Here is a 23,749-nt window from a genome sequence, read left to right as displayed (position 1 = left end):
ACCATAAAAGTACCAGGCTGGGAAGCCATTGAAAAAAACTCTTAATTTCACAGAGACTGTAAACAAAAGTAAGAGAAAGAAGGAGCTCTCTTTTTCAGGAGAGCAAGAAACTTGATAGTGCTGATTCTGAGGATATCTGGAATACAGCAGGTTAAAGATAGAATGGAAAAAATAAAAAGCTCTACTTGTCTAATTCATCTGTCCAAAACAAATATTTGAAAGACTAAAAAATTTTGAGGACCAACATCAACAATAAAAAAAGGTAGATTATTTCTACTTTCTATAGAGGTAGAAGTTAGAGTACTTTTTCCTTGCAATGGGACTTCTTCCTACATCTGTCCTTTACCCTTTCTTTCTATTAAAGTCCAAAGGTGGAAAAGAAAACTAGGAAAACAAAAGAATGTTTTTTATTAAGAATAATAAAAAGCAATGAGAAAAATCAGTTTTGCTTTGCTCCAGCCTTCTCCATAGCTCCTACTATAATATTAAAGGACATTGCCTTTTCTTACAGCCCTCATAAAAAGCTTTCTTGTACATTATAAAAACATTTCTAATTTTTTCCATATCAGTTATCTTTGGTAAAATTTTATATAAAGATTGGTTTCGTTGATCTGTTTTATTGACTATCAAATTACAGCAATTATTGCTTAAGTCACTGAGAGTTTTCTCTGTGGTTATTTCTACCAAGTTGAATTTTGTGAATATATTTTATCATGTGTCATTTTGGCCAGTGTTATATTTATTTTGTATTCATTATTTCTACTGGTAACACGTATATCTATTTGATAACTGTATTTTCATAAGAAACCCATGGAAATGTATAACCCATAGTAAAGTTATGAGCAATTACACTCAGGTATTCCAGGACTATGTATTGCTAAGAACTGCCAATCAGTTTTCGTATGATTTGCTAACAGTACTGCTAGCTGACAGAGCAAAGATACAGAGTAGTTAACATGGAGGAGTCAAAACAGTAGGGTCTTAATTAGGGCCTCGATGGTCAGCATATCTATAGCTGTGGTACAAACATTACTTAAGTGACAAATCAAATGTCAGAAAGCTATTTTCTAATATTCTATGTGAACTGTTTCTAGTATTCTACATGTACTGTTTCTATCATAAATTAATGTATTTAGGGGAACAAAAAAGAAATTACAAATGTATTCTCTCCATAATGGTTAAAGCATAAAAAGTTAAAAAACAAAAGTTAAAATGTATTAAATATTTTTTACCTTCTTAAAATAATTCTGAGTGCTAGCTAATTGGGGCAATCTGTAATAAATGCAGTTCTCTTTAGCTACCATAGTAAGAGCAGAATATCTGGGTCTTAGATACTGGTTTACACTCAAGTAATAATAGCTAGGCGCTGAACAAAACCAGTGCATTCGACACATCATGAATGCCAATATATAAAGTTAAAAAAAAAACAACTACGTCTAAATATTCTAAAAGCTAACTTTTATAGACTTAAACCCATTGATATTATAACTATGATTTATAAACAGGCTGCTTTATTAAGCCATTATTTTATATAGCCAGATGTATGTTTTAGCTGCTGTTTTAAATTCTATCAGGGATATTTCTGACTTTTAAAAGCATAACAAATATACTTTGATTTTTGAAAGGAAGATTAAAATCAAAATGGATAATACAACATAAAAATTATACAATATATATATGGAAATACCCTGAAAGCTACATGTGAATCGCTGAGAAGTGGCCCCTCTTTTTCGATGTAATTTATGCTCGAGTCTCCAGCAATTAGGTGTACGTTTCCTTCCATGCCCTCTACTGAGCTCTGACAGGCTGTGCTCTCTCCAGGATTCAATGCTTTTGCAAGAGTGTCAAAGGCCCTATAAGGAGACATCAGAAGCTGTGAGCTTGGCCAATCTCCACAATAAAATGAAAATTCTACATAAAATTCCGGAATTAAGATTTAGGCCTAAAATGTGTCTAGAAAATAGAACTTTGGTGTTATCACTGAACATTCTATTTCAGTGATATCTATGACTCTCTCCAAAAGCAACAAATTAAACTTTGTATGTATAGAATGAAAAACTGTATTATAGTAATGTACTACCAAAGAATTAGTCTTTTTAAGAAATCTTATATAAAGAAGGAGAAAAATTCTCATGCTTTGGTATGAAAATATGCTTTTTACAAGTTATACATTTGATACTACAAGATATCAGCTCATTTATTCTACATATAGCAGTTATTTAGAAAGAACAAGGGCAAGAAGTTATGTTGACATTATTGTATTCTACACAACACAAAGTTAGGTTTTAATTTTATTTAAAAATTTAGAGAATATTTTTAAACTTGTAGTAACACAGCTACGTCTAAACTGTAAGAATATGAGATCAGGATGGCAAATAATTAAATAATGTTAGCAAATAATTATTCAAAATGGTTCCCCTATTTTTCAATGAGATGCGTTCTAGAGTTCCTTAAAAGCCCATGTTCAACAAAGTACTTATTGAGACTCTTAAATGGAGTTTCTTCAATATTTTAGATGATGAACAGAGTGTGAAAAAAACCTGAAGAAATTTGGTTTCTACATTCTAAATATTAACATTGAAAGAATGAAAAATAGAATTCTGATGAGTTTCCCAAAGTATAATAAAACTGTAGTTGATTCAACTCAATCTTTTAAATCTATTTCAACACTAAAAATTGGTGGGGAAAGTGAACATGACTGCCTAATAAGACAAAATGTTTAATTCTAAATACACAGAAGATAAAATCTGTCAACTAAAATAACTGAAATTTCAGACCCAAATTATCATTTTTAGTGGAAAAAAAAAAACTCTTGAATTTTATGACTATATTTCGAATATTCACTTATTGCTCATTACTTAGAATGTAACCTGCTAGACAGTATTTTACACTGAATGCAGTTTTTCAGTTAAAACTTAGTATGCCTTAAATTTTCTAAGTCTAACAGAAATGCTTGTTTCCTGAAAATTCTGTAAATAATATTCAACATAAAAATGTTTTAAGAAATACTGAAGAACACTTAAGCAAAAGGATGCTTAAGATTATAAAGCACTTTACCTTGAAACATCACCATTGGTCTGCATCTCTTGATTAAATTCACACAAAGAGGTATCACCATTGCTTAAGCTTTCAATCACAGACATTTCATTACTATTTTGAGAAAAATCTTTAGCTTTTCCAAGATTTGCTAATGATGTAACCACACTGGCCAATGTACTTAAATCTCCCTGACATGATTCAGCCTGAAGAAAAAGAAAAAAGTATTAAAATTCTGTACGTTGGTTAACAGTAAACTTTCAAATCCAAAATACTTAGTTCTAGATTACGAAATGCCAAAAGTACTCTAAGGTGAAATCTAGAAAGTAAAATCAAAGAGCTCTGAGCATCTAGAAACTTCCTGAGGAAAATACAAGTTTAAAAACATCAGGTACATTTCCTAGGAAACATTTATACAAAAGTTACTTTAAACCAAAAATGGCACTTAATGGCTCATGTATCCATGTCACAGTTGCTTCCTCTGTAAAAACATATAAATTAGATGATCTTTTTTTTAGCATTAGAATTCTGATATTGTTATAATTTCCAAAGCATATTATACTAACTATAAAGTTGTATAAAATGTAATAAAATTATTATTGAAAAGAGAAAAAAAACATAAATGTATTATTGAACAGACTTCACAGGATGTCAACTTTTACCAACCACTGTGTTAAATACCAGGAAATTATGTGAAATGTAGTTGAAAAATCTCTATTTAAGTTGCTAGGCTTTTGTTAAACACTGCATAGTTTCCCATTTGTTTTCAACTTTTATTTTTGTTAATGGTGCATATATTTGTATATTATTTATGCAGATGAGTTATCTTTTATGAAAAAGAACTCTCCTTGACTCTGACTACCCAGAAATATAATTTGTACAAAAAAGGCAGAAGTTCTTAATTCTTCTTCCTTTTATTGATCAATTTTCAGAACAATAAGTCAATGCCTTAGCAATCTCTAATGGTGAGAGATGAATTTTGAGTATCATCTCAAGTTCATAGATTTTTATATATTTGATGTGTTTCAATCCATTAGTCTTTCTTTCTTAAATGCTCCAATTATTCCAATCTAATCTAATGAGAAGCCCTTCAGTTGCCTTCTATGGCCTACTGACAGGACCCCTTAATGATTATTTTTGGATTTTCCTTTATGACTTTTGTTTTTAGTGTTCTCAATCCTAAGAGAATACATGTTTCCTTGATGTTTCATTTGTTATGTCAATTCTTAGTTGATGTGAAATTAACTTTGGTGAATAAGTAGAATGAAACCATTTTTGTGCTCTCCCCAAAATAAGTCTCAAAGTCATTTACTGAGCAACCCACCAGTTCTTACATGATTACTACTTACATACATATTTTATTTAATCCTCACTACAACCCTGTGAAGTAAGAACCATCATTCCTTTATGAGTGTTTTAAGTTTTAGTTGAAAATTAAAACATCTAAAAATGTATAAGAAGACTGGTGCAGTGGTTAGGAGCAGGGGCTTTCCTGCTCCTAATGAGAAGCCCTTCGGAATTATCCATTGTCACTCCAGCAGTAAACAGGAGAAGCAGGACGGGAAGTCAGGTCTGCTCCTAATAGCTGCGCCAGTGTTCTTGTACATTTTTAGGTGTTTTAATTTTCAACTAAAACTTAAACACTCATATGTTCTCTTCTACTTCATAACATGTCCATTTAACTAGATTTTTAAGTTTTTGCCACAGGAGATTCTTAGGCAATGTGGAAAGACCTCATCCTGTGACTTAAAAGTTACCACACATGGTTGTTACTACAATTTAATACAAAGGTACGGAAATGCACAGTGTGTGGACAAATAGTAATTTCTCAACAAAATTTAGTTCTCTTCCTTTCTTAAAGGAGTTAACATGTCAATGAAATTGCACCTACCAATATAACTTTGAAACACGTAGACAATGCTAAGAGAAATCTTATCTCAAAACATTTGGTAAGAGGCCTCACTTAAGAGCAACAAGCTACAGCCCAATTTATAAGGTAGACACTCTTATTATCCCTATTTTACAGATGAAGAAGGCACTGAGAGGTCAACTAACTTCTCCACTGTTGTGCATTTGTGGCAGTAAGTGGCAGCTGAAATTTGACTTAAGAGCGTATTAAGAGTGCCTTAAAAATGTCAAGCAACAAATATATAACAAATCGGGCCATAAATAGGATGAATAATCTAATAGGATATATAAAACCATATCAAATTATAGGTTGAGAGAAATAAGAGTCATAGGCTCCCTGAAAAATCTGTCTTCATTTTTTATGCTTACAGCACCTGGTCTTCCTAGGTGGTCTCTCATCCAAGTACTAACCCTGCTTAGCTTTTGAGATCAGACGGGACTGGGTATGTTCAGGGTAGCATGGCCATAGACAAAATCTGTCTTCAGATATGAGTCTTCAGGAGAAATTTTTGCTTTCTGTTCTCATACGGGTTTCTGAAGACTACAGAAATTCTACATGCTCAATCTAAATAAACCTTTTTTCTTTTAGACGCCTTGCTCAATAAAGAGCTGCTCCAAATCTGTAAGAGAACCCAGATCACTTGGGTATATAATATGAGAGCTCTTAAAATCCTATTCCTACTCTTGACTCAAGTCAGTTTTGAGTCCGGTGTGTTAGAAATTTCTCTTCATCTGAAATATTCTAAGTATTTTGACACTACAAAATCTGTACGGGAATATAAAAGGAATATTAAAATTTTTCCACTTATTAAATATAAATACCTCTTTATGAGGACTTTGATGTCAAGGTGAAGATTGTTAAATGTTTGTCACTTTCACACTGAAGCTATAACTGTCCAAGTAGAATAAACATTTCTACTGATAAAGTTTATTCTCATAGGATTGGGATCCAGAAAATGGAGGCCACCAGTGACCCCACCCATGTCATAAAACTAAACCTAAGTCAGCCTGTACTATAGGAAACACCTATCAAGGAAACCTAACATACACTGATCAGTCCTCCAACTCAGCTTTAGCTAGCTTACCTTACCCTAGGAAAACAAGACCCACCAGCCTTACAAGGAAATCCCTGACTTCACAGCCAATTGTGCCTTGTTTCCTTGTTGCTGCTACTAATACTCTATAAAACTCACTCTTGCCCAAAATCCTTCCAGAAGAGTGTTCCACCGCTTATGAGGCACTGTACTCCCCCAATCCATGGACTGTTTTCCCTTGAATAGAGGACATCGAACTTGTTAGTTTTGCCATCTGACACTACTAAGTTGATAATTTACGTTAAAAAAAAAAAGCAATTTGTAATAGGGAATGTTTAAGGCCAATCAATTGGCAAAATTGATAGAGAAGATAAAGAAAAGGAACCCATTTTAAAAGCTTAAAAATATTTAAGCTTTAACTTAATTGCACTAAACACACCTTATCTGGTGTCATCAGCACAGTTGACTCAGGTTTTATTCCAGACTGATGAATATTCACAAACATTCCTGAATCTAACAGTCCTGCTGACCTGTAACAAATAAGAACAAATTTCAGCCTTAGTTTCCATGGGAAGAAAAACAAATGACCAGCTACTTAATATATGTTTTGTTTGTTGTTTTTACTATACCTTGCAGTTTCACTATCTGTTACAAAAGTTGGAGTTGCAGCTAATGGGCTTCGAAGATCTTTCCGAATGTAGATTTTTTCTGTTGAAGCGGCACAGTTGGAAGATTTTTCTCGTGATACTTCAATGGGTTTTCTTTCGCACTGAACAGCTACAAAAAATGTGTCAGACTATTATATCACAATGCAGAATTTAGAGGCAAGAATAAATGTAAGCTGTAGGTCACCATTGCTAATGGGAGACATAGCGACCATAACAGAACTCCAAAGATAATCATCAATCTTTACAAATTATTTGCTAGTTCAACGAAGCTGCTTTAGTAAATGATAATAGTAAATAGTAAAACTGGCCATTTTGCATCTCTCTTTTCTCTGCCTGCTTCAGTTGTGGTAAAATAATAAAAGTTCATTGTCAAGAAGGAAAACCTGATGCTAGGAGCCAGTTCTTTATTATCTATAAGAGAGTCTTAAAAAATGAAATAATATTTAACCATTTGAAAAATAATACTAACAAAGAGCCACAAAAAGACTAAAGTTAGATCTATTTTTTTAGTAAAGGGTAGGGGGATTTTTGAGAAGTAATTCAACTGCTTAGTCTTCATATATATAATACAGGGAATATATTTCACTTATTTCATTGGAATTTTATTTCATGATACCTAGGAGATAGTATAGTACAGCTATTAAAATGTACATTTTCTGAGGGGAAAAAAAACCAGTCAAGATTCAAATCCAGTTTTGTCACTTATTAGTTGTGTGACCTTGGACAAGTTACTAAATCTGTTCACTCAAACATAAAATGGGTAACAGTAGAAGTATCTACTACATAGACTTTTGCTGTGAGAATAAGAAAGTTAATTCATATGCTATATCCAGAGCTAGGCACAGTGAGAGCTCAATCAGTGTTAGCTATTGTTATTATCTTATTAATTGCATTAGTAGTTTAATAAAAAAACTGTTATATTTGTTGAGTGAATAAAAAATACATACGTATATACATATTTCTATATTTTAGTTGGAAAACTAAATTAAAAAGCATATATATTGGACATATGTTAATTTTAATATACTTCTAGAGTTTGTCTGAATCCTTAAAAGTATTTTCTCCTTTAAAGCTAATACATACAGTCTTGTTTCATTCCAAACGCAATACATCTCTGTAACCTGCAATATTGACAGCGGTTTCGGTGGTGTTTATTGATAATACAGTCCTTTGATCCTCGACATGAGTAAACTAAATTTTTTCGGATACTTCTTTTAAAAAATCCTTTGCAGCCTTCACAAGTCACTGCTCCATAATGACGTCCTAGAGACAAATGTTTAGGAAAACACAAGTCACATATTTTAGAATAGAAATGAAATAAGGCCATTTCTTCCCTTTAAACAATACATGAGATAAAACAGATTTGAGTTTATGACTTGAAAAAATTTTTCAGGAGTTACTAAACAGAGAATGAAACCACCATATTCTCTGATAAAATATATTAAACAATATGAGTTTTTAAATTTTATAAAGAAACCTTAACAATGGTATGGAAAATTTGGGAAAGAGAAGAACAAAATCACCCATAACCCTTTAATATAATATCTATTTTTACTTCTGAGATCATTTACAAATTATAGTCCTGTTACATTCTGTATATTTTATTCTGAAAACTATATTCCAAAAAAGGCATGTCAGTTAATATTCGAACTGTAATAATTCCCCCTCACTGTGGGTTCCACTTTTGAAATCTCTGCAGAAACCTACTGCACTCTGATTAATCTATCATTTCACAAACTATTTCTTTGGTGCAACATCTATTAACAAATTGAACATACTCTGGGAAAAGCTCTAGTATAGGTTTTTGTAATTAAGCTATGGAAAAGCTTAAAAAGGATTAAAGAAAAAACTGGGCCCTTAAACTATAGCTTACTGGCCCTTGTAAATATATATGAGTGAACATGGCTTTGTATTTCTGGCATGAAGTAACAATGGCCAGAACTAAAATGACATAACTCTGAGTACTAGTAATAAGTTTGGAGAAATCCCTGCTCAGCTATGCAAAGAATTAAAAAAAGGTTAACCAGCGCTTGTTCCACCTCAACAATTCAAGTTACTCTATATTCCTAGAATGATAACAGAGCTCAATAAGTAGGTTAACAACTTAATGTTATGTATTATTAAGAATCAAGACTCATTTTTAAGCAATTCCTTTGATAAAACTGGTATCACATCCAAAAAATTTCCATTTACTTTCAAAAGGTGAACTGTCTTTCATATTTCTTTGAAATATACATTTCACGTCACTGCAAAGATCAAATTAAACTGCACTGAAGTGAAACATCTTTACGTGAATAAAAAGCTTTGGGGAAAATCGGTCAAAGTTCATAGGCTACAAATACGAACCATAAAAACTAGATGCTTGTTTACTTTCCTTTGTACTATCAGTAGAAGAAACATAGCAGTGTGGTCATTATTTTAACAACGGAATACAGGAGGCTATTTTTAATGTTACCTGATGCTTTGTCTCCACATACTACGCAAAGATCAAAAATCTTATTTGGTCCTTGGTCTGGAGAAGAATTATCTGTTAAGAGCTAAAGAAAAAAACCCCCGAACAAAACAAAAACACAGTAATTTGTTATTATTCAATAATGCATTCATGTAAAAAATTAAAAGAATAGTCAATCCTACTTTTTGCTTTCTTTTTCATAAGTTATTCTGAAACTTTGAACTCTATTATTATGAATATAGCAATTAAACTATTTGTAATTTTCTTAACATACAAGTAAAAATTTCAATGTTATAAGAAGACAGTAAGAATACCTTTTTCATCTATACCATAACAATTTCATTAAATGGATTGTTAAACACACAAATACCTGAGTTATTTTTAATGCATCTCACCCATTACTGCAGCAGTCATCAGTCCCATCATAACATTTGTCTTTGAACAGTTAAGAAACTTTCCACATGGAATGACACGATTGAAATATGCTATAAAAGCATAAAAGATAACTCTAAATTTTTTAAATAGAAAAGGAGTTACAAAGAAAAGTAGTCAAAGTACCAATATTACCTTTATTTTTAAAACACACAAAAAAATTTTAAAAGAATAATTTTACAGTGGAGACATCTGGCACATATTCCTTCAGCCAAGTGGTCAAGGTCAGTGTCACCAGAGATAAAGCATCACAGTAAGTTCCCTTGGTATGATGTGATGAAAATGGCACTTAACCTCTTGTGATCCTCCTCAACCAAAATCCACAACCCCAGTCTATCCATGAGAAAAACAGCCAAAGTCTCACAATGGGTAAAAAGAATCTAAAAAGACATGGCAACTAAATGTAATATGGTACCCTAAAACAAAAAAAGATATTAGGTAAAAATTAGGGAAAGCTAAAAACATCTATAGATTTTAGTTAGCGATGTATCCGTATTAGTTCATTAATTATAAAAAAGTATCATACTAATGTAAAATGTTGAAAACAGGAGAAACTATGTTCAGAGATAATGAGAACTCTGTACCAACTGCTCAATATTTCTGTAAATGTAAAGCTGTTCAAAAAAATTCAAGTCTGTTAATAAAAGAAATTAAGGTATGTATAATGTGATACATTTTTTTAGTGACTTGTCTTGTAACTTAATCCTATCCATTTTCTACCTTAGCAGTTCAGTTTCTAAAAATAATAAAAATGATGTAAATGGAATAATAACACAATCTATCAAGATACAGAGGCAAAATTTTGTATTTCATGAATTAGAAGTTTTTTAATCCTAAAAGAAATCGTCTGGTCAGTTTTTCATCACAGAATATGGAATCCAATTTTTTTGTTGTTGTTATTGTTGTTGCTGTTTGTGCTTTTGGTGTCATATCTAAGAAACTACTGCCTAATACAAGTTCACAAATATTTATGCCTACATTTTCTTCTAAGAGTTTTGTAGTTTTAGCTCTACATTTAGGTCTCTGATCCATTTTGAGTTAATTTTTATATATGTCATGAGGTAGGGAACATATAATTTTAATTCCCACTCAGCCTCTTAATAATCATGTATCTTTTGGTCAGTTCTTGAACCTAAGTTTTTTTTGTTTTTTTTTTGTTTTTTTTAGGTGAGGCAACCCTTGGCTGACCTCACAGATTGCAAGGATCTTGTCATCTTACAATCTCTTATTTTTCTAAATTTTTTACGCCTACAGCACCTGGTCTTCCTAGGTGGTCTCCCATCCAAGTACTAACCAGGCCCGACCCTGCTTAGCTTCCGAGATCAGATGGGATTGGGCTTGTTCAGAGTAGCATGGCCGTAGACTGGAATCCAATTTTAAGTGGCACTTCCCCAAAATATTTCTGAAGGCAAACTTAAGATTTAATTGTATCTGCATTCAATTCTAGTAACCAGCAGTTAAAAATTTCTATACAACCACAGGCATGCAGTGTGTAGAAGCCTTAACTGGCTCTTGAAGAATATGTATAATTAGCAAAAATTAATACTAACTCAATGTAAAGTTAATCTACACTATTAAGTTCCAGAATTAAAGCAGACCACAGGGCAGACTGCTTGCTACATCAGTGAAGATGTAGATGACAACAGAAAAGGCAGTGACGAAGACGGCAACTATCATACCACTTTCTCGATTTGGCAGCTACATGTCTGAGGCACAGGAAGGGTGGTCCTGGAAACCACAGCTACAGAAGATGCTCCTGACCTGGCAGTGTCCTAACTGTGCAGGAGCAGCATGTCTCCTAGAAATAAGTTCTGATGCATGCTCCAGTAGGTATTTTTGGAAGCCTGACCTAGAACTGTTTCTTCAGCCTTCCGAACAATTCTTTGAGCTCTCAATATCCTTTATTAAATCCCTTCCTGATCAAACTAGCCAGAGTGAATTTTACTGCATGCACTAAGAATCCCCAAAATATATGGGTATGAGAATGTGTAAGGGGAAACTATAGTGACCCCTAGGAAAGGGCAGTCACCACAGACAATCTGCACAGCATATAAATTTCTGCAAGAATTTTTTTCCTACTCAACATGCAGGACCTAAATTTTTAATGTCAAGCTTTATACTTATGACATGCTTTTTAATTTTTTCAAGTGTAAGATGAAAAGATCCTCTATAGTTATTTACCTGGAGGTGTTGTGCAGACAGATCAGGAGTTGTAAAAAATAACTGGTTGACACCTGCTGCATCTGGAGTTGTGAGGAAAACTTTCCCCGGAGTGGAATCTTGCCTGGCCAGAATGACTTTGCTTGGAGTAGAGCCATCGTGATTTGTCAGAATGAACTGCTTGCCTTGTGTACTATGATCAAGTGCTGTCACGATCTGGATTTTTTGGCCAGTTTGCTGCTCTGTAACAATCTAACACAATCATGTAAAATTAGTAATCCACTCATTTTTTCCCCCCTCAAAGAACAGTTTTGCCATGCCTTCAGACAAAGCTAGGAAAGCATACCATTACATAAATATTCAATATAATATATATACATACATCTTTTAAACTAACAATTCTACTTCCATTAAATCTTATCTTACAGAAATAAACAAATGTACAAATAAATAAAGGTACAATAGTAAAAACACTTAGACCTCACTATTTTGATTCCTTCTTTCCCCTTCCCTCCCACCTTCCATTTAGACAAACATATATTGGGTGCATTCTATTTATGAAGCACTGTTCTGGATCCTGGGACAGAGCAACAGAAAAATCTTTGTTCTCATAAAGCTTTTATTTTAGTGAGAAAAGGCAAATAAAAACCAAATAAGTAAATAATATTGTCAGGTGGTATTAAGTGCTATGAAGAAAAATAAAGTGGGGTTAAGGCGAGACTCACTGATAAAATGAGAGCAATGAGGAGGTAACATTTTTTGCACAGACCCAAGTGAATTAACAGACCAAGGCTTAGGATTCGCTAGGGGAGTGCATCCCAGGTTGAGGAAACACATCATAAAAGAAGGCCATGGGGCAAGAGAAGTTGTTCGACACATATGAGGTAAGAGACACAGTAAGAGAGTCGTGTAAGTGAAACAAAGTATAAGAGAGGGATTATGGCAGAAGATGGGATGGGCTAGATCGTTTAAGGATTCTGAGGCCATATAAAGTCTGGATTTCCTACTATGTGAAATGGTGATGCACTGGAGGGTTTATGGAGCACAGGAGAGCTAGGATCTTTTTCAAAAGGATCATTCTAGATCTAGAGTGAAGACTAGATTGTAAATGTTCAAGAGCAGAATTAAGGGAGACCAGAAAGGCTACTACTGCAGACACTGGCAAGATCTCGGTATTATATATGGGAAGATACTGGCTGAAGACAGGGAGGAGCCATGCTGGAGCTGGGGAGGACAACTGAATTTGGGATATTTTATGAAGGAAAAGGTGACAAGATGAGCTGATGGACTCCATGTGGAATATAAGAATAGTCAAGGATGACTATAAAATTTTGGCCTGAGGAATTGAGAGGATAGAATTGCCATCTACTGTGATAGAATAGTTTGGGGAAAAGCAAGTTCATGAATAAAGAGAACTAGCCCAGCATTGAGGATTTTTGTTGTTGAGCAAATATTTTACATAGTAAACTCATTAAACCAAGTTAATTCCTTGATTCAAGTTTTAAATGGCAAAGTTGCTTTGTTTCCAACTCTTTTCACTTCTCTGAAATTTTCGTCAAGATTATTTTCTATGCAAAATTTACAGCAAAGTTCTGAATCACTAATTAGTTTTTGTCTAGAGCAGACTGTGTTGATTATAGCTGCTGCCAATTTGAGTTTTCTTTGTTGACCATTATTTCTACTATGTCCTATTTTTCTGGGTGCAGTTTTAACTGTTATCAATTTTATTTTACATAGACTATTTTTTACCAAGTCCAGTCTCCATCCTCTGTAAACACTTTAAAATGAGACTCTCAAAGGGCTTTTGTTTATATGGGTTATATCCATTATATTTACCATATTAGAATTTCAAACAGAAATTTAAAAAATTATTAATTAAAAATAACATTAACTGTTAACATAAATAACATAATATTTATGAAAAATAAGTATACTTTCCAAACAAACAAAAATTTAGTGGTGCCAGTGGCACCGATATACATTTTTGCAAAATGCTTTACTGGGTAGCTAGAACCTGCCTCTGCATTCTATCTGTTGCAATATGTTGTTTTGCTTAAAATATAAAAAGAAAATCCAGCCTTACATTTATTGGTTGAAAGGAGGGAGACTATTTTAATAAACAGCCTCTTCACACTATGGAAACTATTCTCTGATACTACACCAAAACTTAACAAATGGTAGCTTTTTAAAGGTTTACTGCAATATGGAATTAGAAGTGATATTAAAATCCATTAGTCTACCCTGCAATCTGAATGAACCCTTTACTCATGAGTGGTTTTATAACATCATGCATTGGTCATCTGGGAAACACTGGTTTACCGAGTTATATACACTTTTTAAATGTTGACATTTCACATGTCATGTAGCCTCTGCAATATTCTGCTATATACTTTTGTGAGAGAATGACAGTGAAAAGGCAAATAACATTTTAATATTACTAAGAAAATGGTTTTGACCCTGCTGATTCTCTGAAGGAGTCCCTAGATGATACTCTGAAAACCTCAGGATTACGGTACTTCTTACTAAGGAACAGGACATAACCGTTTAAATAACGAAGATCTGTCTACTGACATGGATCTGTTCCCACTGGCACACTGAGACTGGCCTCAGATTTTGCACCCTCCAAAAATATTCCCTGACCAAGTCCCTATACTCATCTATAATTCTTCGTTAGTTGTTTTTCTTCTATGCTCCCACAGCACCCTATACAATTATCTATGATAGTACTTACCATATTCTATTGTGATAGTCCAATTATTTAACTATCTCTCACTAGATTACAGTTACTTTAAAGGAGTATCTTCAGTACTCCAGAATCTAGCATATACATTTGGTGTAATTAAGTTCGGTAAATCAGTGAATGAACTGTAAACTAGACATACCTCTCCCATCTGTTGTTCAATAATTTGATGTGCAATTTCTTCTATGGTTGCCATGATCTAATTGCCAAACTGTCCTGCCAAAAATAAAAAGATGGCTTTTCATAATTATACCCACAAAAACATATTTATTGAAGAATTTAGAAATGAAATTTTGATGATAGGATTTTTTTCAAAGCAATCCAGTTAGGTGGATGGGAGTGGAAAGGAAATAAAAAAAAAAATTGGCCATGCACTGAGTTACTGAAGACTGGTGAAGTTTATACAAGAGTTCATAAAATTATTCTCAGCTTTTATATATTTGAAAAATATCTACCTAAAAAAACGACTCAACCAAACAATTTCACTTTTCAAAGATACTAAAGCCTAAACAGAAGAACTCTGATACAGATCAGGTGTTTATTAATTTAAACAAGGCAATCCCATCTGTCAACAAACATCACTGTAGCCATTTAACACACTTTATCAATATATTGTAAAAACTGACAAAATAATTGCATTCATTCAGAAGATTTCTCTAGAATTTTGTGACTTCATTCATGGCAGTTTCTTATACATTAAGGTTAATTTGAGTTTAATGTAAAACTGTCTCCAAATAAATTTGAGAGCTTGTAAGATTGAGTTGACTTTATCTTTGCTTTTTCTCCGAGACAGTCAAGAATACAAAATTTACTTCTGACTTTATATTATATAATTCAAAAATATTCTATAATTTTAATTTCCAAATTATCTGAATAGTTTTTCCTTTGATTACTTTTATTAAAATTTTAAATGCTTCAATTAGTTCTGTTAAAAGCAATATTCAATATTTAGTTTGATTATTCAACTATCTCTCACAGGTTGAAAAGCAATGGCCTCAACCTCTCTGGAACCAACCAAGGGGACAGTTCTGTTCCCCGGGCCTGTATGCTCTGGGCCCACGGTGGCAGTGACAACCCCGCCAACTTCTGACCCATCTTCAGGGTTAGTCTTTTCTTTTCTTGAAGGATAACACATGTTCAAAGCTGAACAGCTCTATGGGCCCATCCAGTAGAATTCCAGAGGTATGAGAGTCTTCATTCATGTCATCTGTGTCTCCTTCAATTCCAAGCTGGCAGCATTTCTGCTGGTATAAAATTCTCAAAAATCTTGTTGCCTCCCATGCAACCTATCGTGGTGCAAGCCGTCAGACAAGAGAGTCCTCTATAGATCTCTCCTGGATAACCCATCTCTATTCCTAGCTTCCGTTGAGATGGCTGACCAGATCCATAAATCACATGCCCATAATCTCTTTAGCAAATGGTCGTTCAGTCACACCCTGGGTAGTCTCTCCAGAAAATGCTGGTTTTGTAATATGGATAGGCTGAGTATTTTCCAAATCTTCAAGTTCTGGTTCTATATTTCTTAATAATTCCTTCTTCAATTTATCTCCCTCCTCTCACATTTTACTGCACGCAGCAAAAAGAAGTCAGGCTGCATCTTCAACACTTTACTTAGAAATCTCCTTGGATAAATATCTAAGTTCATCACCACAAGTTCTACTTTATACAAAACACTAGGACGCAGCCAAGTTTTTGTAGTATACTTTATAACAAGGTTCGCCTTTCCTCCAGTGGTTCCAATAACATGTTCCTCATTTCCATCTGAGACAGCATCAGGAGCACCTTTAATGTTCACATCTACCAACATTCTGTTGATGACGATATGTGTATATCTCTAAGACAATGGCAGCTTTTTCCACAGCTCTCCTCTTTCCTTTCTGAACCCTCATCAGAATTGCCTTTGACATTCATATTTCTACCAACATCTCTTCAAGGCAATCCAGACTTTTCCTAGCATGCATCTCAAAACTCTTCCAGCCTCTACCCATTTTCTAATTTCAAATTTTTAGGTATTTGTAACAGCAGCACCCACTTACCAGTACCACAGTCTGTATTTGTCTACTAGGGCTGACATAACAAAGTAGCACAGGCTGGGTGGTTAAAACAACAAAAATGAACTCTCTCTCTCAATTCTGGAGGCTAAAAGTCAGAGACAAGCTGTTGGCAAGACTGGTTTCTTCTGAGACCTATCTCCTTGGCTTGTAGATGGCTGTCTTCTCTCTGTATCTTCATATGTCTACCCTCTGTCTGTGTTGCAATCTCTTATAAGGACAATAGTCTGATTGGATTAGGATGCACCCTAACGTCCTCATTTTAACTCAGTTACCTCTTTAAAGGCTTCGTCTGTAAATACAGTCATATTCTGAGGTACTGGGGACCAGGACTTCAACATACGAATTTGGCAGGGGGGAGACAATTTAGTCCATAATACTTAGGCATAAATCTAATAAATGTGCAAAATCTATGTAAAGAAAACTTAAAAACGCTACCTAGAGAGGGAAAACCACCCGGTAGAACACATAAGAAAATGGTTACAGTGACTACTTTTAGGGAGAAGAAATGGAAGTTTGGAAACAGAGATTGGATGGAGACTTTTCACCAAATGCTTGTTCCTTCAAAATTTTAATTACCAAAAATTTATTACCACAAAAGTCGATTAATAGTAACAAAAATAGCTTAAAGGAATCTTTAGCAGAAATCCTAAAATCGACACTAGTGTTATCAGTATATTAGACTCCAAGAAGCAACTTCATAGTGAAAACTTGGGTAAACTATTTCTATACATTATTGTTTGATGACTTAAAAGTATATAAATATACACATATAAAAGTATACAAATAGGAAGGCCTGAATTCAACTCTAAGCACTGTTATACAAGCTAACAATTACACTAAGATCAACTATTGTTTTAACCAGAGACCAAAGAGTATGGGGGGTATATTCTGAGATACACATATGTATGCATGTATAGCATGCGCATGCTTAACTGTGTAGTTTGTCATTAGCAATGCTAATGGACCTGAATGTTAACATTCTTGGAACAGTATTCTTGTGTACTGAATTCAGGGATTTTCGGATTTTTCTTTTCTGTTTAGGAAGAAAAGAGCAGGACACTGCAATGGATTCTTAACCTGTTTTGGAGTTATAAAATCCTTAGAGAATCTGACTAAAGCTACACACCATCCTCAGGAAAATATACACATAATATATATTTGGTGAATTCCATTTTGTGATCCAATGCATCAATTTTCTACTTCTCGCTATAGAAACCCTCTGCACTACACTAGTCTAGTGCTTCTTTTTGTTTTGTAGACTCATATAATCCAAATTGTATAGCAAAAGAATGCTCAGGGAAAGTTTTACTTCAATGATCATATACACCTCAATTTGTGGTGAGCAAAACAAGAATGAGAGGAATCTGGGAAACACGTCTGACCAGAAAGGCAGACTAAGAACCACCTTTCCCCTCTGGACTCCTCTCCAACTAAACATATTTTCCACTGCGACCTTAAACTATCATATCCTACTTTGTAAAGTCTGTTAGGTGTCTGTCAAGTCAGCTCATCATTTTAAGATTCAAATTAGGAAGGCAGAGACACAGTGATATAAAGTCAAATCTATAATCCTATTTTCATCATTACCTACCTCTCTCATGAAACTATACAGAAATATTATATTTAGATGTTATATCCATGAAATAAATAAACATATCCATGAAATAATTAAACTATATCATAAGTCTTATTTATTTCAAAAAAACTTTCACCATTTGTAAAATGACTATCTCAATTAATTACAAATCCTATCTACTTATTAAGTTCTACTAAACTCCAAAAATTTCCACAGGTTAGTATTATTCCCTTTGATAGAAAAAATTACTAGTAAGGTGGAAATGATAAAAACTGGTGAGAATAAAACAGGTATTTGGTATGAAATCAAGTATTTATTAGAGCGTCTTAGTCACTTTGGTTGTGATAACAAATCAATAACTGCTAGTTTAAGTAAAAACAATAGGGAAGAGAGCAGGGGGACAGAGGGCTATACTCCGCGGGAACTACAGAAGAGCTGACCGGGGCTTATTTCCAACTTTGTAGAAAAGCACCAGGAGAGGAAATTCCAATTTTAAATTCTTGCTAATGGATTCTGATTGGCCTAGCTTAAGTTGTGTGCTCATCTCTCAGATTAATCATTGTACGTGGGACAGGAAGAGAGAAAGATTAATATGACTGGCAGTTTTTTTTTTTTTTTGAAAGGCCTATTTATCAAAAGACGGGGACTAGCACAGACATGCCTACTGATATAATCATCATGAGCCAGGGAACCACTCCAATTTGCTTCTACTATTGATACATGAAACTCTTCAACCAGAAGTCCACTGAACACTACCAAGCTACTCAAAAAAATTTAGTTCAGCATTAACTCTGATTTTCCGCAATCAGTTGGAGAAATCTCAAACAAACAAACAAATAAACAAACAAAACCCCTTATTTTTGTAAGAGACTATATCAAGATGTCTACTCTGGCTACTTCCAAATCAAAGTCCTAATTTCTTGCTTTGTCAGTTCTTCAGTAAATGACAAATTTAGTCTTAAAGCCATGTTGTTTTAAATAACCTCCGAAGATTCTAGAGAATTCACAAAACAAAATTAATTTTGATGAATTTTTTCAAGCATACCATAAACATACTAAAAACATTATTTTTTTTTCTTAAGTTGGTAAAAATAGACATAAGGATTAAGGTCAAGGCAGCCTTGCAATCTTCAGCATTAAAAAGTTGAGGCTTGGAGTCTTTTAAGGACTGGAGGCACTTTTACTTTCTCGTGAAATCAAAAGACATTAGGGATTACCAGTTACAGAATCTTCTCAATAGGAAAGGCCTACTGACAGTTTTTAAAAAGTCAAATAGCGTTTGTTATCAGTCCAGATTTTATTCCCAGCTTGAAAGGAAAGCTGAAAAAATGGGAGGCTCATGAAGGAGAATTCAGTAACAGAGAAAAGAGATATATAGTCTTAAAGAAAATTAATTTTAAAAGGAATCGTTATTAACAAAGTATTTTAAAAAATAGGCAAATGAGCAAGAAACAATCTATGCATCTTGTACATATACATATAACAGAGACATCTCAAAGGTACTGCTAATGTTGTCCTCTGAAGGGGAACTGCTTATCTAACCACAGCAAAAACTCTTCCTTTTAGATTCCTGTAAGACAATTACATCATAGTTTCTAATGATTTTATTAGCATCATTCATTAATTTCTGTCCCAATGCCATTTTCACTGATGATTTTGGCAGTGTTGTCCCTTTCCTGCCATCAACATGGGTTAGTTCAGTGTCCATAAGGACAACCCAAACTGTAAGCAATCCAGTCTCCAAGTTTCTTGACCTCAAAATCCAATAACATCCACCTTATTGCTACTTTCATATTTTGCTGCCAGACTGATCTAACATGTATATTACGACACCTTTTAATATTCATTGAAGCCTTCTATCTTCAGGATGAGGTGGCATTTGCTAAACCATATATTCTAGCTATACACATCACTGTTATTCCTTGAATAGTATGGTATATCATGCTTTTGTGTCTTTGCTAATGGCTTCTCTCTACCACAAATGCCACAGAATCACTAGATCAATGTTTGTTTTCCAACAATAAATGTACCTTCAAAAAAAGTGAGACAAAACAGGCATTCTTTACATATTGCTAACTGAAGTCTAAAATGTTATAACCTTCCTAGAAAAGTAATTTGTCAATGTGCACCTCCAACTGATGGCAAAAAATTGGAGTCAATGCCGAATTAAATTTTTCTGAGTAGCTTAGTAGTGTTCAGTGGACTTCTGGTTGAAGAGTTTTGTGTATCAATAGTAGAAGCAAATTGGAGTGGTTGCCTGGCACATGATGATTAGTCCCCGTCTTTTGGTAAATAGGCCTTTCAAAAAGAAAAAAGAAAAACAGAAACTGCCAATCATGTTAACCTTAAAAATATTCATATTCATTGACCCAATTATTCAATATACTTCCATTCAACAAACACTTGCATGCTTACTATGGTCAGGCATTTTTCTAAGTGTGAGGGAGACAGTAGAGAATATTAAAACAAACTTCCCTTTGTGAAGTTTACATTTTGGTGGGGTGAACAGACAACAAACAAAATATACAATAAAAGTGGAATGGAGAAAAACAGAGTAGGGACTAGTGATAGAAAATGCTGGGGGCGGGGGGAGGACTGCATTTTTGAATAAGAGATCAGAGATGGCCTTACTGTGAAGGTGACATTTTAGCAAACACAAAAGTTTGTGCAAAAAATATTCTCATTAAAATCATGTATAAGAAAAATGCTTAAAGATGAAGAGAACATGCTTATGACAAACTAAATGCAAAGATCAAGAAACAAAATTTTACTTACAAGTGACTTTATGAAAAACACACAAGGATTAAAAATAAACATTCTTAAATGAATGTGTGACTTTCTAACAGTGACTATGTGAAGATTCACAGGCCACGTATTTTCTTCTTGCCTTCTGAATGGGTATCAACTATTGCAATGAGAAAAGTAAGCATTCCCTTCTCTGTGGCCCACTATATATCGTGTGCCCATTTATCTTCTAAAGCACCCTGCCCTTATTTGCATAGCTTTTCAATGAACTAATTTTTTCAGTGAACTTCTAATGTTTAACAGTGCCTAGTATTCACTCATTAAGTATTTACTGAAACATACTTAACAGGCACTGTGAGACTTTGGGACTTGACAGTGAACAAGACAGAAAAGATCTCTGCCCCATGGAACTTTATTTTAATGAGAAAACAAATTTTTAAAAATTACCATGTATTAAATGCTATGGAGGAGTGACAAAGAGAAAAACAGAGAACTAGAGGGAGGGAGTTTATATATAGGTAGTAGAGAGATCTAAGCCTCAGGTCAATAATACAAATCAAGAGTTCCAATCCCATTTTTACTACTTACTAAATGACATGTCAGTCACTTACACTGATGCTGTTTCCTCAAAAAAGGAAATGGTTTCAATACAATCTATTGTATTGAAAGTTGTAAAAATTCAATGTGAGTCAAAATATCTATACCAATGGCTAACAGTTTCTTACAAGTAACAGGTAGCCATGCCTGAAAGTTAGCTGAATAAGCAAAGTGCTCAATAAAAGAAGAGGAGCACGACCATCACACTGGAGAGGGGGAGTCTGAGAAAACCTTATGGAAGAGACATCTGAACTACGCACTGAAGGATATGTATTTTTACCAGTCTGAGGGACAAAGCAAAAAGCATGAGGATGTAGCCTTTACTACTCCAGAGCTAGTTCACACACAGACACACAGTTCTATATTCTTGTCCTTGATTTTTTTCACACATTTACCTCGATCTCATTTCTACATACCTTCCCCACAGAAAAAAAGGAGCATCAGATGATGCCATCCTTCTTCCATTCAGATTCAAACTTTTAAGTCTGTGCCCTTTGGCTACATCAGATACAGTTCATTTTCTTTCCTCATTCTTTCCCTCCATTCTTCCCCCACTAGTCTCACTCCCATTAACTAAATGTAGATTGTTGTCATCCAAAGCAATATTTTGTAAACTTTGTGTTGTGAACCACTTATAGATGGGGAAATTTGTCAGATTATTTTTTAAAGGAAAATAGAATAGAAAATAGTGCATCAGGTATAGTGAGTATAAGAACAGTCTTACGAAGACTTGATTTTAATTTAATGTGTGGCCATGACTGGGTCATGATGCAAATCGTATTTTTTTTTCTGTGCAGTGTAGTCAAAAAAAGTTTAAAAATTAACATAAAACAATGATTCTCCTTCCCCGCCCCCGGTGGGGTAGGCGGAACATATCTGAAAATTTGATGGAAGTTAAGGTTTCTCTCACCAGAAAACACAAGCTCACATTCACACTACAAATGATGGTATATGCTGAATTTCAAGGGGTTCCTAAGACCTCCTATGGCCAGTCCAAGGCCTTCAAGTTAAGAACTTTATTGGTAAAATTTCAGCTACTGCCAGAATTGAGTTTCCTGAATGTATATTTAATATACAAAACTTTGTTTATATGAAAGGTCCCTACAAGGAAAGAACCATGTTTGCATACATTGGAAGTCCTAAGAAGGCAAGTTGTCAGCAGCTTTGGTAAGCAGTACTATCTCAGGATGCTTACAAAACTGAACCAAAACTGTGTTCACCTGCTTCATAACCATCGACGTATCTTTAATGGTCAAAGAATAAAGTTTCGGTCCTTCTCCTGATTTTTTTTCAATATTTATTAAGTCCCTATAACACGCCTAGCACTGTGGCCACAAAGGAGAGTTCCTCTACAGACTGACTTCATCTTCTCATTTTATCTATCACTTCCAAGAACGGTCTCTCTTCAGGTCGAACTGGGATGCTCTTTATTTCCTGATATAGTATTTCAAGCTCCTCCTCCCTCGTTTAAATTGTACCTGACCTTTAAGACCGTATGCAAAATTATATGTAAAGGTGCATTTTTCTAGAAGGCTAGTCCATGGCTTTCATAAAAGATTTTAAGGTTGCAGAGGGTCCTATAATGCAAAAAAAGGTAATAATTATGTTTATACTACTAATTCTTTATCCTATGCTGTTTCATTTGTCTTTTCTATTTCCCAAGAGTAAGAATTACACTCTTTATGTGTAGACACACACACAGTAGTTATTTTAGAAATGTTTGCTGCCTTTGCCTCCTTCAAAACCCTTTCCAAAAGAATGACACTCCTACAAAGAATGATATTACATTTCATGTGATCCACATTTTTTATAAGGCTAGAAAGATATTTTACATCTATCATTTGGACATGTAAGCAAAATTTTAAAACAATAACTGTGTACTAACCAACCAACTACAAAGCAGACATCGTTCAAACACATCAAAGTCCAAGGCCCACTCGCTGATTCCAGAGGCACAAAAACCCCAAAGGCCTTACTTTCACGTCTTTTTGCTTTTCCTTTCCAGTTATTTATTTATTTTTTTAAACAGGCTGACCTACTTAGTGAAGGTTATGAGACAACTTGGCAACATTTGTAATTTATAAAACGGTATCTGCAGGAGTTAGAGGCAGAGTTTCTTAACAAAAGAGCCACTGGAAGCTTGGCCATGCCCAGTGCAGTGAGGTCCCCGGGCCGTTACATGTAATTTCTCAAAAGATACAGGTCTGAAGGCAGCGGCTACTCTCGCCCCGTTTGCAGTGAAAGTGGAGGGCGTTATTCCGTCCGTCCCGTGTAAACACGAGAATGAGTAAGGTACCCTCCGTGAAAGGGGTTCGGGCCTCGGCTCGCGGCCACCCGAGGCGGGGGG

General features: G+C 34.3%; 1 protein-coding gene and 1 non-coding gene across 8 annotated transcripts in view; both read right to left on the bottom strand.

Annotated features, from left to right (window-relative positions):
- NR2C1 (nuclear receptor subfamily 2 group C member 1) overlaps positions 1–23,749 on the bottom strand; it is a 40,381-nt gene that overhangs the window by 15,860 nt on the left and 772 nt on the right. For 3 of the 7 annotated variants that reach the window (XM_025048767.1, XM_025048768.1, XM_025048763.1), the window contains exons 2-9: positions 14,573–14,647; positions 11,712–11,942; positions 9,102–9,183; positions 7,730–7,909; positions 6,608–6,755; positions 6,418–6,508; positions 3,058–3,242; positions 1,688–1,853 (exon numbers count right to left, since the gene is read on the bottom strand). In XM_025048767.1, coding sequence (XP_024904535.1) covers positions 1,688–1,853; positions 3,058–3,242; positions 6,418–6,508; positions 6,608–6,755; positions 7,730–7,909; positions 9,102–9,183; positions 11,712–11,942; positions 14,573–14,626 — 1,137 coding nt within the window. In that variant the 5' untranslated portion in view covers positions 14,627–14,647. Of the gene's footprint in view, positions 1–1,687; positions 1,854–3,057; positions 3,243–6,417; positions 6,509–6,607; positions 6,756–7,729; positions 7,910–9,101; positions 9,184–11,711; positions 11,943–14,572; positions 14,648–16,466; positions 16,491–23,287; positions 23,720–23,749 lie in introns of those variants that run through there. The other 4 variants (XM_015591585.2, XM_025048764.1, XM_025048766.1 and 1 more) reach the window with 4 other exon arrangements.
- LOC112481952 lies at positions 10,776–10,894 on the bottom strand. Its single transcript, XR_003047132.1, has one exon. It is a non-coding gene; the product is annotated as a 5S ribosomal RNA (ribosomal RNA).

This window comes from Pteropus alecto, unplaced genomic scaffold, assembly GCF_000325575.1.
Source record: "Pteropus alecto unplaced genomic scaffold, ASM32557v1 scaffold94, whole genome shotgun sequence".
Taxonomy (NCBI): Eukaryota; Metazoa; Chordata; class Mammalia; order Chiroptera; family Pteropodidae; genus Pteropus; species Pteropus alecto.
Note: the sequence above shows the minus strand (reverse complement) of the source record. Positions and strands in the feature narration are given on the sequence as shown.